This window comes from Muscardinus avellanarius, assembly GCF_963383645.1.
Source record: "Muscardinus avellanarius genome assembly, chromosome: 2".
In the NCBI taxonomy this organism is placed as follows: domain Eukaryota; kingdom Metazoa; phylum Chordata; class Mammalia; order Rodentia; family Gliridae; genus Muscardinus; species Muscardinus avellanarius.
This window is the reverse complement of record NC_137787.1, coordinates 191,228,676-191,252,925: the sequence shown is the minus strand read 5'-3', so window position 1 is coordinate 191,252,925 and position 24,250 is coordinate 191,228,676. Positions and strand designations below refer to the sequence as shown.

General features: G+C 44.4%; 1 protein-coding gene across 9 annotated transcripts in view; it reads right to left on the bottom strand.

Moving 5' to 3' along the window:
* PCCA (propionyl-CoA carboxylase subunit alpha) overlaps positions 1 to 24,250 on the bottom strand; it is a gene marked incomplete at both ends in the record, with an annotated part of 369,697 nt that overhangs the window by 127,968 nt on the left and 217,479 nt on the right. For all 9 annotated transcript variants that reach the window (XM_080689189.1, XM_080689192.1, XM_080689190.1 and 6 more), the window contains 2 exons: positions 2,524 to 2,626; positions 23,403 to 23,505. In XM_080689189.1, the coding sequence (XP_080545315.1) occupies positions 2,524 to 2,626; positions 23,403 to 23,505 (206 nt within the window). The remainder of the gene's footprint in view (positions 1 to 2,523; positions 2,627 to 23,402; positions 23,506 to 24,250) is intronic.

Sequence of the window (24,250 nt, the reverse complement as noted above, 5' to 3'; positions counted from 1 at the left end):
GGAGGAGGAGGAGGAGGAGGGCGGCCAAATGAAATAATGTAAAAAGAGGACTTTGCTGTTTGCTGTACCTGAATATATTTTTCTTCTTAAATAGCCCTACATAGAAGCTTGGCATATTTGCTATACTTTCCTCATTTGAAATGTCTTATAATTGAAAAGGCCTAAACATTTAAAGAAAGAACTCTGAAAGGAGGTGGGAATACCTGAGCTTTGCTATGAGCTAAATAAACCTGACTGTCTATACCACCTCTGGGGTCATTAGCCCATACCTCCTGCACTATCACCTTTAGGTTAATTTTGGGGACGATTCAGAAGCCAAGCAGTGATCACAGTTCTCTGCTCTGAGACCCAAAAGGAAACGGTGCCAGGCTGCCGAACTCTTCGTGGCAGTGCACCCTGCTCACCCCACACCGTCCGGCTCAGCCCCACTCCTTTCTTAGTGCTGATACCAAATGAAGGCAGCTGCATTCAAATATGCCAGGAAACTGGGCTACGAGCGTGAGCTTTGCACGAGGCTATGGATGCCTCTCACCGACCAACATGGCATGCCATTTTTTATACTATTTAACAAAGTCAGTATTTTTCAGGTGCATTTTTTTTCTTTTTTTGATAAGATTTGGAAAATTAAACAGAGGGACATTCTACCTCTGAGCTACACCCCCATTCTTTCTTTTTCTTTTTTTAGTTTGAAACAGGGCCTCACTAAGTTACCAAGGCTGGACTTGAACCTACAATGCTCCTGTCTCAGCCGCATACTGGGATTACAGTTGTGCACCATTGCACTCGATTTTTTTTTTTTTAAATAGGGTCTCACTAAGTTACCGAGGCTCTCGCTGAGGCTGGCTTTGAACCTGCGATCATCCTGTCTCAGACCCTCAAGTACTGGAATATTACAGGCCGGTACCACCATAACTAGCTTCAAGGGAAATTTTTAATGCCTTAATTTCAATGTATTTTCCTCACAAGCAAAAACGCGAAGCAGGAGGTAATTCTACAGAAAAGCTTTCAAAAGTCACCACTGAAGCAGTCAGATCAGTAGTCTCTCTCGGTTTTCCAACATGGAATTTGAAACAAGCACAAAGAAGTGAGAACTCAAGACACTGTGTGCACAGCTTTCTTATTAAGGCAAGCACTGCTTAGAAAAACGTTGCATTAAACTCTCAGGTTGTGGGAAAGTCTCAGTGCAGCTCCACAGAACTGAGAATTATGCTACAGCCTATACTTTGTAAAAGTTAACCTTCCCCCAGGAAGACACGACACTATTAATAGTTAATACTCGTTGCTACTCAATTCATATAATTTGCTATTCAATCTGATATACGGTTGTGTCTATTTACACAGCTATTTTTAAAAATAATCATATAGATAGGGGAAATGTAAGAAATGCAAACATTTTTCACGAAGATGTCATAAAATAATTGTTAAGGTCACAGCTTTCATTTTTAAGAGTTGAGCAAAATCCCTTTTCAGTTACCAGAGCTTCAGTATTCTGGCATATAGAATGCTTCACAAAATTGAAAGGAAACCAAGGTGACTAACATTAGTTCATCAATTAATCAAACTTATTTGTGACTCTGACTACCACAAAGGATGCTGGGTTTTCTCAGGCAAACGCCTAGCATTTATCTGGCATAAAGTGGACAGGCAGTGTTTGCTGAATTATTATGAATCCTTGATTCATGGTACGTTCTCACTGAGACCAAGAGACTACCATGTCCTTAGGCCTCATCAGGTTATATTTAAGTGAAATGTTATTAGCTTGATTTTCATATCCGGTTTCAATCTTCTGATAAAAAGACATTTGTTTCCCCCAAACCAAATGACTTTTCAATGCTACTCAGCCACAGTAAGAGAAATGTGAACACAATATTCATTGCACTAACGATCCAGCAGCTTCCTTGAGCTCAGGCTAAAAATACAAACTCCTACAGGCTCTAACGGCAGCTCTTCACGGACTATCTAACAATCTCCATCCTCAGATTTTAAACATCTCATTCATATGGTAGTATAAACACTGCAATCTTTCTGTTACTCTATGGACTGGAATTCAAACTAATGCAGCTGTCATGGGCACTGTCCAAGTTCTTCAAAACAAAAAGAATGTCACTAAGATAAACATTCACGAATGTCACATGACACAAATCCTCAGGACGATGCCCTATGATGCTTCAGAAAACTTGTTTGAAAAGAATGGTTACCCAGCACCAGCATCACACGCGAGGAGTTATAAAGGTGTTCCTCTGGATAACAAAGGCAAGACTTTGACTTTTTAGTAAACACCACAGAAAAGCGGAGCCAAATAACAGGAAGTGGGCTTAGAATGTGGCTAAGTCCAGGAATGTATTTGTAATTAGCCTAAGAGGGGAAAAAAGTTCCTTTTACATTCAGCTTCCTAAAAAGCTGAAACAAATAATAGCTATGTTATAAGTTCGAAAGAGGAGAGTCACTGGAGAGGTTAAAAGTGGTTTAAAATGTTCATCAGTAATTTCAGGATTACCAAAGAAAGAAAGAGCTAGAACTCACAGAGAACACTGAGCCACTGCTGGATGCCGTGACACTGTGGTCTTCGTCGTTTAGTCTTACCGAAAGCTCCCACGTGCTCACATCTGGCTTGATGACAGGCACTCTGAAGTAGGAAGAGAGGGAAAAGGGTTAACAATTTTAGATTCTTCGTTCTCAATAAACTAGTTTTCCTTTGACATTAATTGTATGGAGTCCAAGTGCTAAGGACTGTGTTTCAGAACATTTTATTTGAAAAGGTTCCATTCTGGCGGGGTGGTGGTTCAGATTTAAATTAGAGAGTATTTTGGTGTGTGTGTGTGTGTGTATGTGTGTGTGTGTGTGTGTGTGTGTGTGTGTGTGTGTGTGTGTGTGTGTATGTGTGGGGCACTGGCAATTGAACCTAAGGGCATTTTAACTCTGAGCTATACCCTCAGCCCAATTGAGTTTTGTTTTGAAACAAGGTCTTGCTAGGATGTTCAGAGTCTCACTAAGCTGCTAATGCTGGCCTTGAGCCTGCAATCCTCCTGTCTCAGCCTCCCAAATACTGGGATTACAGGTGTGTGTCAACAGTACACAAAGCAGTGACTCCTCCTCCTCCTCCCCCTCCTCCTCCTCCTCCTCCTCCTCCATTCTGAAGAGGACCATTCAGAGGAAAGAGCGCCATGAAGCAGAGTTTGAATAAATGGAGGTTTCAGAGACCAATACAGAAGTGAGAGGAAGAGTGGAAAAAGACAGAGGTAGGGCCAGGAGGAGCAGGCCGGGCTCTTGTGCACCCAGATTTCCTCGGCCCAGCACCTGCGCTCCACAGGGCATCCACGTGTTTGCACACCCCCACCCCCACCCCCAGCAGTGCGTGGGGACGTGCTGGGTGCCCGGCCCAGGAAGGTGAGCCTCGGGCTCCCAGGCGCCCCCTAGGTCCCTGGCCACCTGAGTCATCCTGCCAGGCTTCATGCTCTGCCCACCTTCCCGTGGCAAACACACCTGACCTCACGGGGACTGTGCTGATGGGCACAGCCTCGGGGGCAGGTCACCGTGCGGCCTGACGCTCACATGGCTTTGCTTTCTTCCAGAACTGGGCCGCTCCCACTCAGGACGGCTCCTCCTGCTAAATCCTAACAAAGCTACTGACCACTCAAGCCCCTTAAAAGCAAGGCCCTGCTCCTGTGTGCAATGTGACTTCTCTGATTATTCTCTGACGCATGCCCTTGGCCCTTGAGCTGAGCTCAAGGAGTCAGAGGGTCACGTTTTGGCTATGAAGGCAGGCCCTGGTGGCAGACAGAAGTCTACAGAACCTGGCTCTGCCATTTACAACTGCTGACCTTGAGCAAGTTCTGAAGTCTCCTCTTATAAATAAAACTGAGATAATAACATCTGCATAACAGAGCTACACTGAGGATTAAGTAAGCATGTAACTGTTAACTTGTACATGATGATTGGTCCCAAGCCTAGGGCTATACTTTCATTTTTCCTTATAAATAAAGCCTCTGCCTTTAAGGAAACTTTTGGATTTATTCTCCTCTCAAACAAAATTTTTTTTGTGTGTGTGGTGGTGGTGGTACTGAAATTAAACTTAGAGGCAATCTACCTCTGAGCTGCACCACCAGCCCTATTTTATTTTATTTTATTTTATTTTCAAACAGGACCTTGCTAAGTTGCAGTGGGCCTTGCTAAGTTACTTAGGCTGGCCTTGAACCTGCGATCCTCCTGCCCCAGCCTCCAAAGTCCAGGGATTACAGGCATGTACCACCATGCCCAGCTCAAACAAATTCCTCAAGGAGATTAGACCTCCTTCATAAACTGGTAAACTGGAAGTCCAGTGAGGACTTCCCCTTCACCCACACTAGACGCCATGAGACCTGGAAGCTCCAAGGCCCCTGGGAGGCGCCTCCTTCCAGGGACTGAGGTGCCTCCCTCCCTCCCTCCCTCTCTTGCTTCCTTCTTTCCCTCCTTCCACACGATGTGTCCTCTGTTCCCCCAGGAGGTGGGAAGTTGCTGATCCCGACATTTGGTTCCAACCCAGACGCACTTTCCCACAGAAAGCGATCTGCAGCTGGTGGCGAGACAGAGTCGCCACTCCTCGGGACCTCGCTACTATTTATTTTTCCATTGTTTTATTTTGATCCACATCTGTTTCATATATGTTGTGGTTTGATGGGGGGGGGGGTTCTGGAAAGAGCACAGGCTTTGAGTGAAGGCACCGCGGTCTGAGTGTCAGCCTGTCCATCCCGGCGGAAGGCCTGAGAATGCCTCGGCCCTTGGAGCCGGCCTCCCCACGGCGGAAGGCGGCCCCCAGCAGAACGGCCAGGTGATGAGAAGCTGGCTTCCCCGGCGCTCAACTCCCGGGGTGGCGCTTTCTTCGCAAGGTCTTTTAAGGTGACACATGAAAGAGGATGCAGGAAAGTGGCTTCCCTGGGAAACAAGACCTCAAGATCCCAAGAAGAGTCAGAGGCCAGGCTCAGGGGCCCACGCCTGGAATCCCAGTGCTTGGGAGGCTGAGGCAGGAGGCTCCCAGGTTCCAGACCAGCCTCAGCAACATAAGGAGACTCTGTTTCAAAATAAAAAAGAAAAAGGGTTGGGGGTATAGCTTGGAGGTAGAATGTACCTCAGTTCAATCCCCAGCACCAAAAGAAACCAAACTGTGTAATCCCTTTATCAATTCACTGCTTTACAAACGGAATTTGCTAGTATTTCTTCTGGATTTATGCAGGATTGAGAGTGGTTTGTTTTGTTTCGGTTTTTAAATGAAATGGATGAATTGAACATATGTACCAGCTAAAGAACGAATATAAAATGGCCTGAAGTGGACGCAGAGAGTAAGACAACTACATGCAAACCCCAAACACACACCCCCAATTTCTACAAAGCCACCGCGAGTACGTTAATCACAGTTAGAGGGCCGATTTCACTCAGGGAGCACAAACATGTGCGTGATGGTAACAACTGCCTACAGTTCTATTTAAGATTTTTAAAAAGACTTGTACATTTTCATAAAATGAACGGTCCCACGGAAGATTTTCATGAACAACCTTCTGAAAAGAAGGGGAGGTCTTAGCGGTTCGCTTGACTGGCTGTATAATGGCACACACGACAGCTTCCTCTGCTGCAGTCCACGTCTGGAGAGAGGCTGCCATCAGCCCAGAAGTTCACTCCGCGCGACTTAACCCGGCATCTGCAAAGGTGCTATTAAGCTGCAACTTCAAAAATGAAACAAACAGCCAGATATAGTGATGTACCGCCATAATCCCAGCACTTGGCAGGCTGAGACAGAAGGGCTGCAGGTTCAAGGACAACCTGTGGTGACTTGAGCAAGGTCCTGCTTCCGAATAAAAATAGAGCTGGGAGTGCAGCTCAGATGTAGAACACCCAGGGTTCAGTCCCCAGGACCCCCCCCCCCCAAAAGAACCCCATAAACCAAGAAAACCAGTGAAGCAGAATTCACATGAATAGCAAGCCACAAGCCAACCAAGTGAGAGTTCTTCCCAGGCCTGTCCACTTTGATTAACATCAGCTGGCCAGAATGAATATGCTCGAGAAAACCTGATTTTTCTTTATTTTAGGGTGGAAATCCGGTAGCTAACTGTCACTAATTTTCATACCAGTACATTTAACTTACTGGAATATAGTATTCAAAAATGTCCAAATAGCACGAATGTAAAAACGTCACTATTACATGTCGTTTTTTACAAGGCATGGTTTTGTATAGACTTTAAAAAACACTCAGAGGATTGTCCGTAGCAAGGACTGTGATCATATCAAGGCTAATATGATTTTTTTAAAAGCATATTATTATCAGACACTCAGAAAATGTGGTTCTCGATTGTGGCCTGACCTATGTGGGAATGAAATACTGAAAAATACTGTTTTAATTTCCATTAAAACAATGGGAATGGTCAGAGAATCATCAGGAAGCGCTGCATCACGGCGTTCGCCATGGGTGGGCTGTAAAATGATCCGCTGTAATCTGCTGCATTCCACAGAGGTGGAGGTCAGCTCCTGCATACAAATCTTTGCGGGAAGAAAAAGGCCTTCAGAAAGTGGGCCATTCATCTCAAGTGCTCAGAGTTTCCAGCGCGGCGAGCAGCTATGTTATGCAGGCACATAGACGTATGTGGTAGGGGTGGACCGACCAGCGGCAGGGTGACTACAAAGGAGCCCTCCCCTGGCTCATGAATAAGTCGAGGAAATGATCAGGGGAAAAAAAAGAGAGAGAGAGAGAGGGAAAGAAAGATGTTTAGACAGATGGCCCACTTAAAATGCCTGAGACAGGGCATAAGCAACTTTCATGAAACTTTAGATCTAGTATATGGATTGTTTCTTATTTCCCGAGGGGGGGGAACACCTCCAAGGAAGGCAAAAATTCAGCGATTTGCTAAAAAATCTACTCTTAGCAAGTTCAGGGGAAGAGTCACAGATGCACGTTTTAGGAGTGCAATAAGTTCATGTCAAATTGTTCATGGAACCATCAGCTATCAAAATGAATATAAAAAGCAGGGCATGAACAGATTAAAGGAATTTTAAACAGAACTCTACTGCCAAACCAAACAAAACTCTATGCCTTATTATGTGAGAACTTAGAACAGTCCAACGTTAAAGTTCATCACTACAGAAGAAAGATAAAAGCAGTATGTTCAGAGATCCTTTAAAGCTGGGAACTGGCAGAGATGAGGGGTAGAATTCTGCCTAGGGAAAATGTAAAATGTGTGTCTGAACACGAGACTGTAGAAGAGACTATCCCGGAATTCACTTGTTACGTATGTCGATGCTATACCTACCCCGTTTCCTTCTTCCAGGGATAAGGGCTTAAGCTCTCAATCTAGACTTGACGCACACAGTCAAGAAAGGTGATGCTGTCCAGCTGTCACCCAGCGGGTCTTGGTGTCTGAGTGACTGGGCACAAACCCACAGAAACTAAGTGATGTCTACACTCTGCTTAGCCTCGGTTTCCTTATCAGTAAAACAGAATAGTGAGATCACAGAACCTGCTTAGCCTGGGGCTTGACACAGTCTAAATAAGACTTAGCTCTCCTCATAATCACTGCCACTATTATGATTTGTTTGATGCGGAAATACCTGCAATCTTCATCCATTATTTTACCAATGCTATTCATTTTTTTAAATCTGTATACAATCCAAAGACAATGAAATTAGTACATCAAAGAAATATCTGCACTGATGTTTTTACTGTGGCGCTGTTCACAATAGCCAAGACAGGAACTCAACCAAGGTGTCCTTCAACAGAAGAACAGGTCAATACAACGGAATATTATTCAGCCATAAAAATAGTGAGATCCTGTCCTTTGCAGCAACATAGAGAAAAAGGCGATCACTACATTAAGTGAAATAAGCCAGGTACAGAAAGACATGAACTCACTCCTATGTGGACACTCTCAAAGCTGATTGCATAAAAGTAGAACAACATTGTGGTCATTAGAGTTTAGGAAGCTCAGGAGGTAGTAAGGTGGTACAAGAGGTACCCAACACAGTGACACCGCAGAAGTTCTTACATTTTACACCTCAGTAGGGCGACCAGAGTTTTTACAACAAATTTTCATATATTTTATCAAGAACTAGCGGAGAAGAACCAGGTGCGAGAGTGCACGCCTGTAATCTCAGTATTTGGGAGGCTGAGACAGAAGGACCCCGGGGTGCAGTCCAGGCTTGACAACTCAGTGAGGACCTATTTCAGAATAAAAGTAAAGCTGGTCATGGTGGGCCCACCTGTAATTGTAGGACAAAGGAGGCTGAATTAAGAGGATTGCAGGCTCAAGGATAGCCTCAGCAATCTAGTAAGACTCTGTTTCAAAACAAAAAAAAAAAAAATAAGGGGAGGACTGAGGGGTATAGCTCAGAAACAGAATGCCCCTGGGTTTAATCCCCACTATCGATCAATAAATAAATGAGTGAATGAATGAATGGAGGAATGAAGTACGTGTAGCTGGAGGAAGAATGCATCTGGGTTCGAGGAGAGAGAAAAAAGATCTAGAAGAGATGGATACCAAGATTCCTAATACAAACAATGATGGATGTTTATTATCCTGATTTGATTACACACTATATACATGGATCACATTATCAGACCATTTCCCACACATATATCTAACAAGAGAAGAAAACAATTATGATACATTTTACACACAATGAAATTCAAAACCCACTTTTCAGTGACTGCCCTGCCCACCCCCCCCTCAAAAGTTGACTATAGATAAAACCTGCCCGCTCTGAGTTTCACATAGACCAAAAACATGTGCTCTCGCAGATGGCTTCCCCCCCCCCCCCCGTGGGTCTGTCTGGGGATGGAACCCAGGGACATTCGACCACCGATCTACACCCATGCCCTATTTTTTATTCTTTTTGAAATAGGGTCTCACTAAGTTGCAAAGGGCCTCACTAAGTAGCTGAGGCTGTCCGCGAACCTCCATCCTCAGGTCTCAGCCTCCTGAATGCTGGGGTTACAAGTGTGCGCCACCACGCCCGGCTGCAGGTGACTTTTTTAATTCAATATTTTTGCAGTTCATCCAATGCTGAACAGCTCATTCTCATATTCTCCCCTCCCCCGCATCAGCCGTGTTCCATTGCACAAATATACTCAAATCAGCTCATCCTTATATTGATGGGGATTTGGGTTTTATTCTATTTTAGGGCTATTATGAACTAAGCTGTTCTAAATATCCTTTTGTGCAGAGCTCTTTTTCAGGACATACACTTCTGTTTCTTGTGAGGGGAAAATCCCAGCATGGAAATACTAAGGTAAAGGTATGACTTAGATTCCGTGAGCTGCCAGGCTCTTCCCAGGCGAGGACGGCCCGCGCTCCATGGCAGCGGCTGCTTCTGCACTTGGGCGCCACGTGCCATGGTCACCTTCTGACCCTCGCCCATCAGAGTTTAATGGGCATTTCCATATGACTGATAATGCCAAAGGCCTCATGTTTACTGGCCATCTGTATTTAAGTTTTTGCCGGTTTTTACTAGTCTCTTGGCCTTATTATTAGTAATTTACAGAAGTTCTTTATTTTGAAGATGAGAACTTTATCAGGTTTACATATTTCAAGTACTCTCCTCGTTGGCCTGATTTGTTTTTAAGAATGTCTTTCCATCAGAAGTTTTTCAAAAAAACTCAATGTTTAAATTACTTTGCTTTTTATTATTATTTATTGCTTATGTGGATCATACTGAAAATGGCACACATTCAGACTGTGCTTGGCGCCCTTTCCTCCTCCCACTACCCCTTCCCCTCCCCCTCCCAACAATGAGTGTCCAGGTTGACCAGCTAGCTCAGTCGGTAGAGCATGAGACTCTTTAATTTTTTATTTTGAAACAGGTTCTAAGTAGCTGAGGCTGGCCTTAAATCAGTGACCCTCCTGTCTCAGCCTCCCAAGTACTAGGATTACAAGCATGCACCACCACGCCCACTCCCGCTCGCTCGCTCGCTCACTCTCCCTCTCTTATTTTAAGAGTAGTTTTAGGTTCACAGAAAAATCAGGCAGGAAGTAGAGAGTTCCCAGCTGGCACGATGGCACATATCTGTAGTACCACTGTTGGGAGGCTCAGACAGGAGGATTAAAGGTTTGAGAGCAACACATAGTAACTTAGAACTCTGTTTCAAAATAAAAAGTAAAGTAGGGCTGGGCATGTAGCTCAGAGGTAGAGTGCCCTTAGGTTTGATCCCCAGTAACACACATGGAAAAAGTAGTTTCCACATTTACTCTTATCCCGTCTGTCCTCCAGCTTCCCTTTATTAACATCTTGTATTAGTGTGACATACTTATTATAACTGCTGAGCCAATATCGATACATAACTATTAACTAATATCCATATTTTCAGCATTTGTTCTTTGCGTTATAATCTATGAGTTTTGACAAATTTGAAACAACACATACTCACCTTTATCCTATCCTATGGAATCCTCCCTCTGCCCTACACATTGCCCCTGGCCCACCATCTCATTCCTCCCCTTTCCTAAATGTCTGGCGACCACTGATCTACACTGTCTCCGTACTGTGGCCTCTTCCAGAACGTCAGAGAGCTGGAATCGTGCGGAACGCAGCCTTTTCGGATTGGCTTCTTGCTCAGAGCAACGTGTATTTAAGGTTTCACCATGTCTTTTTGTGACTTGACAGCTCATTTCTGTTTATTGCTCAATAATATCCCATTGTTTCTCTGTATCTGTTTATTTACCACCTACTTCCTGAAGGACATCTTTTTTGCTTCTCTGTTTGGGGAACTATGAATAAAGCTGCTATAAACACTCATGTGTAGGATTTAGTGTGGACATATGCTTCAGATCGTCTGGTAAAACACCAAGGAGCATTATCTTCTTGGTAGGCCATAAGCCGAGTCCACGGAGCATTCCAGTAGGTTCCACATCCTGGGTTCAAGGGGCCTTTTAGATTCATCTCAGGATACTTCCTAGTTTCCCTGGTGATTTTTTTTTCCCTTTAGCCTACTGGTTATAGGAGAACACCGTTCAAGGCATATACTAGTAAATGTCTCATGTTTCCTTTGTTGTTGATTTCTAATTTCACTGGTGTGGTTAGAAAACATAGTGTGATTTTCAGTCCTATTAAATTTCCTGGGACGTGTTTAACGGCCTAGCAGATGGCCCATCCTGGAGACTGTTACATGTGCGCTGGAGAAGTGGTTCGCTCTGCTGTTCCTGGATGAACTGCCCTGCAGGTGCCCATCACACAGATTCAGTGAGAGCGCCAGCCTACCTTCTACTTCCGTCTCGTCTCCTGGTTACCCCATCCGCTACTGAAGGTGGAGAATTAAGGCCTTCAATTATAATCGAATTGTCAGTTTCTTCCTTTAATTGTCTGAGTTTCGCCTCATACAGCTCCAGAGTGTACCGTTAGTTACATATATGCTCAGACTTGTTATAGCTTTTTCACTGGTCAACCTTTTCAGGCTTTGGGGGGTTGTTTTATGTTATTATGTTATTAGTGCATTGCAGTTAAACATCATAGTAGGTTCAATATGATGAAAACACACATGTACACAGGCCTCGATGTGTTTCCCTCCACATCCCCTACCCCGTGCACATCAGTGACCTTGGCAGTAGGATCTTCACGTATCGCCATGGTATTATTTGAACTGTTTCCTTCTCAATCCGCCCTCTTTCCCTCCCCAGCTCCCTCCCTGAACTCTTTCCACTACGCTGCTGGTCTCTTTTAGCATCATAAAATGTCTTTGTCTCTACTAACAATTTTTGTCGTAAGGAGTATTTTGTCTGACATCGGCATTATTATTAATAAAACAGTGAACGAGTACTGCAAATAATATGCTTGCTTCCCTTTTCCAACCTCTTTTACTTTCCACTTCGAACCACTTGCTCTGCCACAGACACACCCAGCCTTCATGTTTTCTTGACCACTCTGCCAATATCTGCCCTTGATCAAGAGGTTCAATCCATTTACATTTAATATAACTGCCCAGCCGGGCGTGGTGGCGCACGCTTGTAATCCCAGCATTTGGGAAGCTGAGACTGGAGGATCGCGGTTCGCGGACAGCCTCAGCTACTTAGTGAGGCCCTTCGCAACTCAGTGAGACTCTGTTTCAAAATAAAGAATAAAAAATTGGACAGGGGGTGTAGCTTGGAGGCCAAATACCTCTGGGTTCCATCCCCAGACACATACACACACACACACACACACACACACACACACACACTATATATATATATATATATATATATATATATATATATATATATACACACATACACACATACACATACATACATACATACATACATACATACATACATACATCTGCTCATCAGGTAGGATTTACCCCTGCTATTTTGCTTTTTGCTTTCTGTGTCATATTTTTCTTCCTCTATTCTGAATAAGTATTTTCTACTATACTACTTTACTTTTCTTGTGTGTGTGTGTGTGGTACTGAGGATGGAACCCAGGGGCATTCTACCTCTGACTTATACCCCCAGCCCTATTTTTATTCTTTATTTTGAAATGGGGTCTTACTAAGTTGTGGAGGGCCTCACTAAGTAGCTGAGGCTGTTTCTGAACCCGCAATCCTCCTGTCTCAGCCTCCTAAGTACTGGATTACAAGCATGCACTACCACGCCTGGCTCTACTATACTATTTTAATTTCCTTGTTTTTTCTTTTATTATTTTTAGACCTATTTTCTCAGTGCTTCCACTGAGGATTATAAGTAGTACCTTACTTTTAAACAATATAATGTGAATTAATGCTAACTTACTTGCAATAGTATTTGCTCCAATATTTTGTCATGTGCTCCACACACCCCTGTTCTCTTATTACCATACAAATTATAGCTGTATTCATCGTGTGCCGATTGATTTCTAATTACCACATTATCCAGTTTCCTTTTTGTTTTCTTTTTGGCACTGGGGATTGAACTCAAGGACATTCTTCCTCACAGCTATACCTGTAGCCCTTTTCTTAAATTCTTTATTTTGAAACAGGGTTTTGTTAGGTTGCTGAGGCTGGCCTTGAACTTGTGATCCTCCTGTCTTAGTTTCCCAAGCATGGGGATTACAGGAGTATGCCCACCACAACTGGCTGCATTTGTCTTAGAAACTAATGAATATATCTCACAAAGTAAAAATACATTTATATTGCCGTCCATATTTGCCCATGTACTTCTCTTCACCAGTGGCTTTTATATTTGCATGTGTATCTAAGTTAATATCCTTTGAGTTCAGCCTGAAGAAATCCCATTCATATTTCTTTTTCCCTCTGGTGCATTATGGTCTCATATCATAATGTGGATCATGTTGACAATGAAATAAATTCACACAGTACTTGGTGCCCTCTTGCTTCTCCCCATTTCCCTCCCTCCCAATACTGAGTGTCCAGGTTAACAATGTTGTTTTCACATATTCAAATGTAGCTTTTCCATTCATGAGCCTCAGCCCTCTTCCTTCCCTCCCCTTCCTTACTGGATTCACTGAGGTTTCCCCTCCATTATCTGGAGCCCCTCTGGTGTCCCAAACCCTCCCTAGATTGAGCATATTAGAGAAAACATATGTCCCTTCTCTCTCTGTGCTTGGCTGATCTCACTTAACATAATGTTCTCCAGGTCTTACCATCTTCTTACAAATGGCATAATTTTGTTCTTCTTTATTGCTGAGTAGAATTCTATTGTGTGTGTTTCTCATAATTCTGCAATCCATTCATCTGTTGATGGAGACCTAGGTTGGTTCCATATTTTGGCTACCGTGAATTGTGCTGCTATGAACACGGGTATGCATATGTTACTGTAGTTCTCTGATTTCAACCCCTTTGGAAAGATACCCAGGAATGGTAGAGGTAGATCGTAGGGTGGATCCATTCCTAGTTTTCTAAGGAATTTTCACACTGATCTCCATAGCAGCTAAACTAGTTTGCACTCCCACCAACAGTGTAGGAGGGTTCCTATTTCCCCACATCCTTGCCAACATTTGCTGTTATTTGACTTCTTTATGTTTGCCACTCTGAAAGCACTGAAGAAGGGATAGAGGCCACTCCATATTTCTTAAAGGGCAGTTTGCCAGCAACCAATTTTTTCACATTGTGTTCACTTGAAATATCTTAACATCACCTTTACTTTTAAATGACTGCTATGCTAGATATAAAATTCCTGGCTGACATTTTCTGTAGGTCACTTTAGTCTTTCTTGGCCTCTATGGTGTCTGTTGAGCTCTTAATCCATTTTATGTGATGACTTATTTTTCTCTTGCTGCTCTCAAGATTCCTTCTGATTTTTACAGTTTGACTACGATGGACACATGTAGACATGGATCTCTTTTGGACTTGTGTGGAGTTTACCAAGATTCTTTAATGGGCAGACTCATGAATTTGAATAAATTTGACTACAATTTCTTTAAATTTTCTTTCTGTTCCTCGCTCTTCTCCTCTGGAAACCTCAGTGCACCACATCGGTATGTCTGATTGTGTCATCTTAGTTCTCTGATGCAATGTTCATTTTTTTTCTTCTATCCCACACAGTGCATAATCTTAATTAGCATGCCTTTGTTTTGAGGACTGAAGGTCTGACTGCTCCAAACTACTTTTGAACCTATACAATGTACTTGTTATGTTAGGCATTTTACTTTCAAATTTTGTATTAACTGTTTTATCCCTTTTATCTGCTTACTGCTATTTCCTATTTAGTGAGTCATGGTTGCCATGCTGTCTTCTAATTCTTCACACCTCAGTTTACGTGGTGCTTTGGATATATCCATGGCAGGTTATTTCAGGTCACAGTGCGAGAAGCCGACCGTGAGGCTCCCTCCTGCACAGCGGCCACCGGCTTACCTCACTGTGAAGGGCCACTCTTTCATGTTTCTGTGCATGTCTTACAATGTTTGGTTGAAAACTGGACAGTTTAGATAAACTAACGTGACCATCCTGCAGATTGAATTTCTTCTCCTCTCCAAGACAAGCTGGACTTGACTCTTGCCAAGGCACTCTACAGTTACCAGTGATGTGTTTAACGTCTCCCTGTCCTACTTGATTTTAAGGCTCCTATTATTGCCACTGCTATAAGCCCACAGAGCTTATCATGTGAACACGTTTTGTTACTTTTGGAATGATCTACAACTCTAATTCTGAAGGTAAGAGGTTACCATGATTAAAAGTTGAACTGAGGGATTCCCTGAAAGAAGGCGATCTCTGTGAAGTAGATGGTTGCCTAGACAAGTGTCATTTACCTCAGAGCCATTAGTGACATGTGGACACTCAGGACAGTGAATCTGCGTGCTATGCTGCAATACCCAGATTCCCAAGAGGACCCAGCCCAGGGTAAAAGAGCTTAAAAATATACAGCGCTCACAACACAGGAAGCTAAATTCAAAAATTATCCTATAGATTAACAGCAAAGTTTTAGTGATTGTATGATGGAATGTAAGGAAACTTACAAAGCTACTCCACTATTATTATTAACTTTTAAAACAGTAATGTTGCCGGGCGTGGTGGCGCATGCTTGTAATCCCCACGTTTGGGAGGCTGAGACAGGAGGATCACGCAGGTTCAAAGTCAGCCTCAGCTGGCTCTCAGCAACTTAGCGAGACTCTGTTTCCAAATAAAATATAAAATAGGTCTGGGAGTGTAGCCCGGAGGTAGAGGGGCCCTGGGTTCCATCCCCAGCACCACCGAAATAAATAAATAAATAAATAAATAAATAAATAAATAAATAAAGTTTCCAAATAACGTGGTGAACTTTTCTCTGATCTTGTTTTACATATTTATTTATATGTCTTAGTATCTTCTACATTTCACGGAATGTATTCATAGAACAAATTTCATGAAGTGTTATTTGGGATAAAACTTGAAAGATTAAAGTCAGCTCTTTAAAAGGAAATTCAAACCTAGAGAATCAGTTCACAGAATCAAGATGTAAAGACCTGTATTTCTGTCTTCACTCATCTATTATTAAATTATTTTAGAAGAAGGTAGTACTAAGTGAGGATCACAATGCCCACATTACCATCCAGGAGCAGACCTTCCATCCATCTCACTCTGGGACACTGCAATACTTCATTCACCACCAAATACCTAAGAAATTATGGTCTTTATGCATACAATACAGAAAAAGCATTATGCTAAAAATCAATATATTTAAGATATATTTTTCATTTGTACCAACTCCATTAGTCTTAACTTTCTAATTTATCTCACTGACAAATCTCTCTACGCCAGTTTTAAGTCTTTCTTTGGAACAAGGTTGAACATAAATATATACAAATATTGCTCCATTGCCTACAGAAAATTGCTTTAATACAGATCGAATAACTTGAGTTTTTAATAATAATCTTTGTATTATGTAAATTAATCTTTTGGCATTTTATTATAAATGCACTGATGGTGTTGATTTAGTTTCAGTTCAAAAATCAAGGATTTCATTACCCTATAAAACATATCCAGAGTTCAAAGTATTTAAGGGGGGGTTAAACAAAATGCAAACATTTAATGCAACATTAAGCATGTGAAATAAAAACTTGATTGCCTAAAGAGAGCATGCTATGCTGTTACCCTGGTGACAGGTTAAAAAAGGGATTGTGAGCTGAATAGCTGTATGATATGAAATTAAAATGTTTCACATTGAACAATCCAAAATGAATTGGGAAAGGTTAGCGTAGAGGAGAGAGAAATCAATTCTCCAATGGCAGTGGTGAATGGGACAGAAGTCTGAATAGGATTTGCCAGTGGGGTGCAGCAGCTGCCAAATGTCCTGCAGCCAGAGAATTACAATAATACTGATGAAGTGTGCGGGAGCTCTGGGAATCATCGCAGGGAACAGAGAAACTCCCCCACGATAATGAGGCGATTCTGTCTTGTGCTTAATATCACTTAGATTCCCAAGTCATTTAAGACACAGTCATATTAAATAACTGAAAAGATCACAGAAATAGGAAAAAGTAAGGCAAGCTTACAAAAAAGTGACTGAATTAATGTTTCTCCCCTTTTGCTGCTTTTAAGAGATCTAGTTATTCAAATGAAGTAAATATTTCCAAAGCCATAGTGAGGCTATATATATTTGTGTGTACATATATATATGTAAAAATATACTAAAGTACTTTATTATTATATAGCCAGTTATTAGAACACTAATTTAACTGTCATAATGATGTGGCTTAGCTGAGATTATACGTGAAACAAGATGCAAAAGTATTCTATTTTCATAGATGGTATAAGTGCGTTAGAATCTATCATGTCCTCTTAAAGCAGAAGATATTTCTTTTTCTTTTCTTTCTTTATTTTTATTGGTGCACTGTAGTCATACATCTTAATGGAGTACAAGATGGTGGAGGCAGACATGCGCACGTCACCCAATTAGCCCTTCCCAATTCCCTCCCACCCCCTCCGCCGCCTCCTTCTCGTGTTTAGCTGAGTGATTGACTTTGATATGTCTGTGAATGTACATCGTGTAAATTAAGGAATTTCCCTCTTCCCCCGCCCACCACCCCCAGTCAGGCCTCCTTATTTGCTCCTCTATGGTTCCTCTGTCTAGAGCTCCTCCCATGACCCCTTTCCCCTAGCTTCCGCATACCGGGGAGAGCATCCCATTTCTTAATTTTTGTGACTGACTAATCTCACTTAGCATAATGTTCCCCGGTTCCATCCATTTCCCTGTAAATGACGTGATTTTGTACAGCAGAAGATATTTAAATAAAAAAGCCAACGTGCCACACTGTACGCTTCCCCTCGGGAGACGCTGCCACGGGGCGATTTGTTCTCTCATCCTTTCCCCAGTCACCATGCAGTGGTTTAGATGGTATTTCAGAAACAGAAACTTTTACTAGTTCAGAGAAAACAAAGCAACAGGTAAGTGAATTATATATGTGAGACTGGGAAAGATTGCTTTTTTTTAATAGAAAGGGGAAAAATTAAAATTGCATCCGTCGGTAAGAAATCACTAAGACATTGGGCCTCCGTTTTATCAGGAAGCTAGACAAGGAAACACAATCGAATTCAGATGTGCGCACGACAGCAGCGCACGGAGGGGATGCGCATGGATGGGATTTCTCTTTATGCGACTGTGGCTGAAATGGCCGAGGGCTGAGGCCATCAAGAAACCTGCGCATCCCACTGACTGGGCACAGCGTGCTTGGGACGCATGGGCTCCACGCAGCCAAGGTGCGCCCGCAACGGTGGGGTTCTTGTAGTTAACCTCTCCACCTGAACTGCTGCATCAACAGGACCAGGGCTCACCGTGAGGGTGTTCCATTTTCTGAGTCTTTACACTCTGCTCAAATATCACAAGAGAAATGATCAAGTCTCTTGCAGCTCAAATCGCTTCACAGCTGAAGACAACTTAGCAGCCATCCAAGCTAACGCTGCCATTTTTCAGAGGAGGAAGACGAAGCCAGAAGCAGAGGCGCTTTGTCCCAAGGCCGGCATCACCTCGATAGTGGCCAGAAGGCGGGGCCCAAACTCCTGGCCCTGGGCAGCACCCTGCTGCCCGCTCCAACAGCCAGGGCCGGGCCAAGGGCGCAAGGAGTGCAGGTGGCTATCTGTGAGAACAGAGAGGAACACGCCAGGTAACGTCTGGACAAGTGTTCCTCGCTTCTCTGAGACAGACACAAGCCTCTATCTAACTTGACAGCTGGGACTTCCACCAGCCTCCGATGCAGAAGCAAAGCCACGAGATGCAGGAGCCGCGGCACGAGGAGACTCCTGAGCCTCCTCCCGCCCACCGGCCGCTCGTGCTAGGTCAGTGTGGCACCGACCGCAACAGTCTGAATCACGGGATATCTACCACCGGTTCCCAAGTGACCGGGGGCTACATTATTGCCCTCTCGAGAACCCAGGCGAAGAGTTATTGTGCTGGATTTTTAAAGTTTAGGAAGAATTGTTATAAAGGAAAGAGAAATAGTAAAAGAGTCAAACAAATAGGATGGTGAACAGGGTTACCAGGGACAGCGAGGGGGAAAGAGAGCTGGCCATTGGACTTAGAGCTTCAATTGTGCGAAATCGAAAGGTTCTAGAGAACAATTGTCCAGAAACAAACTGTTAAGAGCAGTATTAAACAGTCACCTCGAAGTATTCGAAGCTAAGACGATTTTGTTGACATTGTGCATTGGTATTATAATTCATTTAATACCAAATGTATGTATACATTGACAGTACTGAACTCTTAGAAATGATTGGCTGTGGATTTTATTTTTAACTATGATAAAAGTATTTAATTATCATTAGTTCTCTTTAGCAATTAATAATCACATGTAAATTAGAGATGGATAAAGTTAAATGTTGCTAATTTTTCTAAATTTTCACTTATAAATGTTTAGGATTCTGCAAAAACCAAAAAAGGTGGGAAAAAAGCAAAGCAAACAAGTAAAAGACTCCAGCACAACTTGATGAATTTATCATATATGTGCAGTAAAATAAGGAAATACTCTTAAGACACTCAGGGAGTCCACATTTACTTTCAAATACTTTAAAATGTCTTTAAGGCATGAAAACAGAACACAGCGCATGCCCACCAAGGAGAGGCTCAGCTCTAAGAACTGACTTTTTTTTCTTTTCCTTTTGTCCTAGAGATTGAACTTAGCAGCATTCTACCTCTGAGCTACGGCCCCAGTCCTATTTTACTTTTTGTTTTGAAACAGGGTCTCATTAAATTGCTGAGGGTCTCGTTATAAAATTGATGAGGTTGGTCAGGCGTGGTGGCACATGCTTGGAATCCCTGCACTTGGGAGGCTGAGACAGGAGGATCGCACAGGTTCAAAGCCAGACTCAGCTACTCAGTGAGGCTTCCAGCAACTTAGTGAGACCCTGTTTCCAAATAAAATATAAAAAAGGTCTGGGAGTATAGCCCGGAGGTAGAAAGCCTCTGGGTTCCACCCCTAGTACCACACACAAAAAAAAAAAAACTGATGAGGTTGGCCTTGACCCTGTGATCCTCCTATCTCAGCCTCCCAAACACTGGAATCACAGGCCTGCACAAAGTAACTTAAAGTTTAAAGTTACTTTTATTAATTTTTCTGATTGTTATCAGTTAGTGAAATGAATTATAATACCAAAGCACAATGTCAACAAAATCATTTTAGCTTTTAATAATTTGAGGTGACTGTTAAATATTGCTCTTAACAGTGCGTTTCTGTCAATGAATGTGGTGTGTGTATGTGTGTCTGTGTGTCTGTGTGTGTGTGTATGCCCACGTGTGCATGTGTGTAGCTGGCTGTGGGTTTTTTGGTGCTAAGGATTGAACCCAGCGCCTTGCACATGCTAAGCAAACACTACCACCTAGCTAGATCCCCTTCCCGAAGTGTTAAAGAATAACTCTAAAGAAAAATAGTTCCGTAGTAAGTCAGTGTACTTTATGTTAAAAAGTTATGTTCACCAAACTTATTTTCAAGTAATTTTAAGAAAAATTTCTGTTGTTTCTGACATTAACTTTTCTTTTTTCCTGAAAACACTCCGCTCTTGTTTTACTAGCTAACTAGGGTACATATTATTAGACTTTTTCCAAGTCATAAATGATGAAAGAGTAAAACCCACAGAGAAATTGGGAAAATAAGAGAAGCAGCCAACGCAAACAGCACAGGGGAAGGGCTGCTGGCTGCCGGTGCCCATGGGACGGCGCCGCCAGACACGCCCCAGGACGGGGCCCAGGACAGGGCCCAGGACGGGGCCCAGGACAGGACCCAGGACGGGGCCCAGGACAGGACCCAGGACGGGGCCCAGGACAGGACCCAGGACGGGGCCCAGGACGGGGCCCAGGACAGGACCCAGGCCAGGACCCAGGACGGGGCCCAGGACAGGACCCAGGACGGGGCCCAGGACAGGACCCAGGCCAGGACCCAGGACAGGGCCCAGGACGGGACCCAGGCCAGGACCCAGGACAGGACCCAGGACAGGGCCCAGGACAGGGCCCAGGACAGGACCCAGGACAGGACCCAGGACGGGGCCCAGGACGGGACCCAGGCCAGGACCCAGGACAGGGCCCAGGACAGGACCCAAGACGGGGCCCAGGACAGGACCCAGGACGGGGCCCAGGACAGGACCCAGGACGGGGCCCAGGACAGGACCCAGGACGGGGCCCAGGACGGGGCCCAGGACAGGACCCAGGCCAGGACCCAGGACGGGGCCCAGGACAGGACCCAAGACGGGGCCCAGGACAGGACCCAGGACGGGGCCCAGGACAGGACCCAAGACGGGGCCCAGGACAGGACCCAGGACGGGGCCCAGGACAGGACCCAGGACGGGGCCCAGGACAGGACCCAGGCCAGGACCCAGGATAAGGCCCAGGACGGGGCCCAGGACAGGACCCAGGCCGGGACCCAGGCCAGGGCCCAGGCCAGCCAGAGCCACCTGGAGGGCAACGCCAACTCCAGCCCAGGACAGGGAATATCATGCCCCAAGCCCAAGTGCCGGGGCCCAGGCACCCTGTGCAAGCGAGCAGAGCACTGGGCGACAGAGCGTGGAGGAACCGCGTAACCACAGTGGCCACACTGGAAAGGACGCTGTTTGTCAAGCGCAGCCACTGACCACGCGTGGCTAGCGTGGCCGCAGAACTGTCATCGGCTCTCACTTCTGCAGCCCCCGTGGCCTCCGTGCTGACAGCACGACCCACCAGACTCGTGGGGCTTCAGATCAGTCCCCCTCCTCCCGCCACCCGGAAACTGGCTGCCGTTTGATGGCTCTCCCCAGAGATCCCCGCTCACTCTAACTCAGAACAGACATACAATGAGTTTCTCGCACTTTCTTTTGAGGGAGAGAAGCGTGAAGAGTCCAGTTACCCTGAGATGTTCTGAGTAAAATCGCCTTATCTATTTTTCTTAAGTGGGTCTGGGGAGGAACCCAGGGGCATTTGACCTCCGAGCTACACCCCCTGCCCTATTTTTTATTCTTTATTTTGAAACACATTTTCTATTAAAACAGAGGCCAAGTTGAACTTGGGTTTCCTCTACCTACTTTGTCAGGGGTCCTTTGAGCATTTGCTTCATGCTTTTCAGAGCCGCTTGGAAAATGTTGGACATATGTGAGCATACCAGTGCCCATCTGACCCTCAGGTGTGGGCAGCGGAGGCGGGGGAGCAAGCCGGCGAAGCTCGCCAAGGGCTGTGTGCACGTACACCCCTGGCACTCTGAGCTACGTTATGATGTGGCACTATCACGCACCTACAGCAAACTCCATCTAACTTTGTCCTTCTTGTAGAAAAGCAGAAGGAAAGGAACAGAAATCAAGGCAACACAATTTTATCATCAGCGTGACTCCTTGGCCGGGTGTGGTGGCACACGCTTGTCATCCCAGCATGTGGGAGGCTGAGGCAGGAGGATCGCGGTTCACGGACAGCCTCAGCTACTCAGTGAGGCCCTCTGCAACTTAGTGAGACCCGGCTTCAAAATAAGGAATTAAAAGATAGAGCTGGGGGTATAGTTCAGAGGTAGAATGCCCCTGGGTTTCATCCCTGGTACCGGAAACAAAACAAAACAAAACAAAAAAAGCAGTAGTACTCCTTGTAAGGATCAGTCTTGCAAGTACACACGGTCATAATAAATTACCCGGTCATTACGGCACTGGGCCCTTGCAGTTTTGTCTCAGCCTGGTTTAAATCATGTTTCTCCTTTTGCCTGGCTCACTAGAAAGCTTCAAAGTGTGCTTAAGGCTTGCAAAAAACTATGTCAACTTGGGGTTAATTCCTTCTTACAGCAGATAGTTTCAGACAGATATCTTTTACTTTCCCAGATTAATTCCTAATATTTAATGCTATAGCATGTCTCAAAATATATTTCAGCACTAACAAAGGAATATGATAGAAATAATAAACACATATGGCTAGATTTCCCACCAGATTTCAGCATATCTGCTTACCTCTCCTAATGAACAAATCAAAAGAACCAGGATCCTTTTCTTCTCTCTCTCTCTCTCTCTCTCTCTCTCTCTCTCTCTCTCTCTCTCTCTCTCTCTCTCTCTCTCTCCCCTCCCCCCCCCTCTCTCTCTCGTGGCACACACTTGTAATCCCCGTGCTTGGGAGGCGGAGACAGGAGGATCTCGCAGGTTCGAAGCCAGCCTCACTGTCTTAAGAGACCCTGTTTCCAAATAAAAATATAAAAATAGGTGTGGGAGTGTAGCCCGGAGGTAGAAGGGGTTCCAGGAACCCAAGTACCACCCGGTCCCCCCGAAAAAAATAGCTGTGGCTGTCCATGAACCACGATGGTCCACTCTCAGCCTCCCGAATGCTGGGGTTACATTACAAGCGTGCACCACCATGCCTGGCTTCTTTTATTCTCTTAATTAAAAAGAAAAAAGAAACTTGTTTGAACACAGTATGCATGGTATCATATTTAAACAATGAGACTTCAGTATTCTTTCCCACAGACCCCTAAGATCTAGTACTGAGACAAGCCAGATCTTTACCTATTTCCCATGCCAATTAGATTAATAATATTTTCTGCTCACTTATTCTATTGTAAAAGAGCTACCATACCTTGAGTGCTCCTGAAACCGTTGTGCTCGTAACTGGGAAGCCACAAACAATGACGAAGCTATTGCCAATAACTGGCTTCTCTCGGTCTTGGTTAACGTGTGCCCTGAGGGAAATCAAATGGAGAGTCAGCCAGTCACGCAGATAGATACTGTTAGCGTCTGTGCTTCTGTCGTACACAATCACTAGCCATCCAACAAGTATTTTGTTGAGCATCTATCATAGAGTTAGCTTTATATGAGGTGCCAGGATCGGGGATGCAAGATCGTTCAGTAAGACAAAAAACACATGGCTCACTGGAAGTGCATTTTCCATTGTGGGAAGGAGATCCTTAATAGATGCCCAGCACAAAATAATTATCAACAAGGAACCCATGCCCGCAGGAACCTCCAGGAAAGGCTGCAGGTGCACACCCGTGTCTCCTCCTCACTCCCCCCCTGAGGAAAAGGAGCCTGAAGCTCCAGACCCCACAGAGGAGTGATGCTGGTAAAGCACAGGGCAAGGCCATGTTTTACAGTGCCAAGGAGCCAAAGAAAAGAAGAAAGAATGCTGTGACTCTCTTGTCTTTGCACATGCGCCCAGGGTCGGAAGCCCAGACGGTCAACTGATAGACCAATTTCTTCTCTCTTCTCTCTCTGTCTCTCTCTGTCTTCCTGTCTCTGCCTCTCTCTCTCTCTCCTTTCTCTATCTTCTTCCTCTCCTTCTCCTTCTCTCCCCCCACCCCTCTCTCTCTCTCTCTCTCTCTCTCTCTCTCTCTCTCTCTCTCTCATACACACACACACACACACACACACACACACCCAGGGCCAGTGCCCTGTCCTGGGGAGAGGTGTGTGAGTTATGGCAAGCTT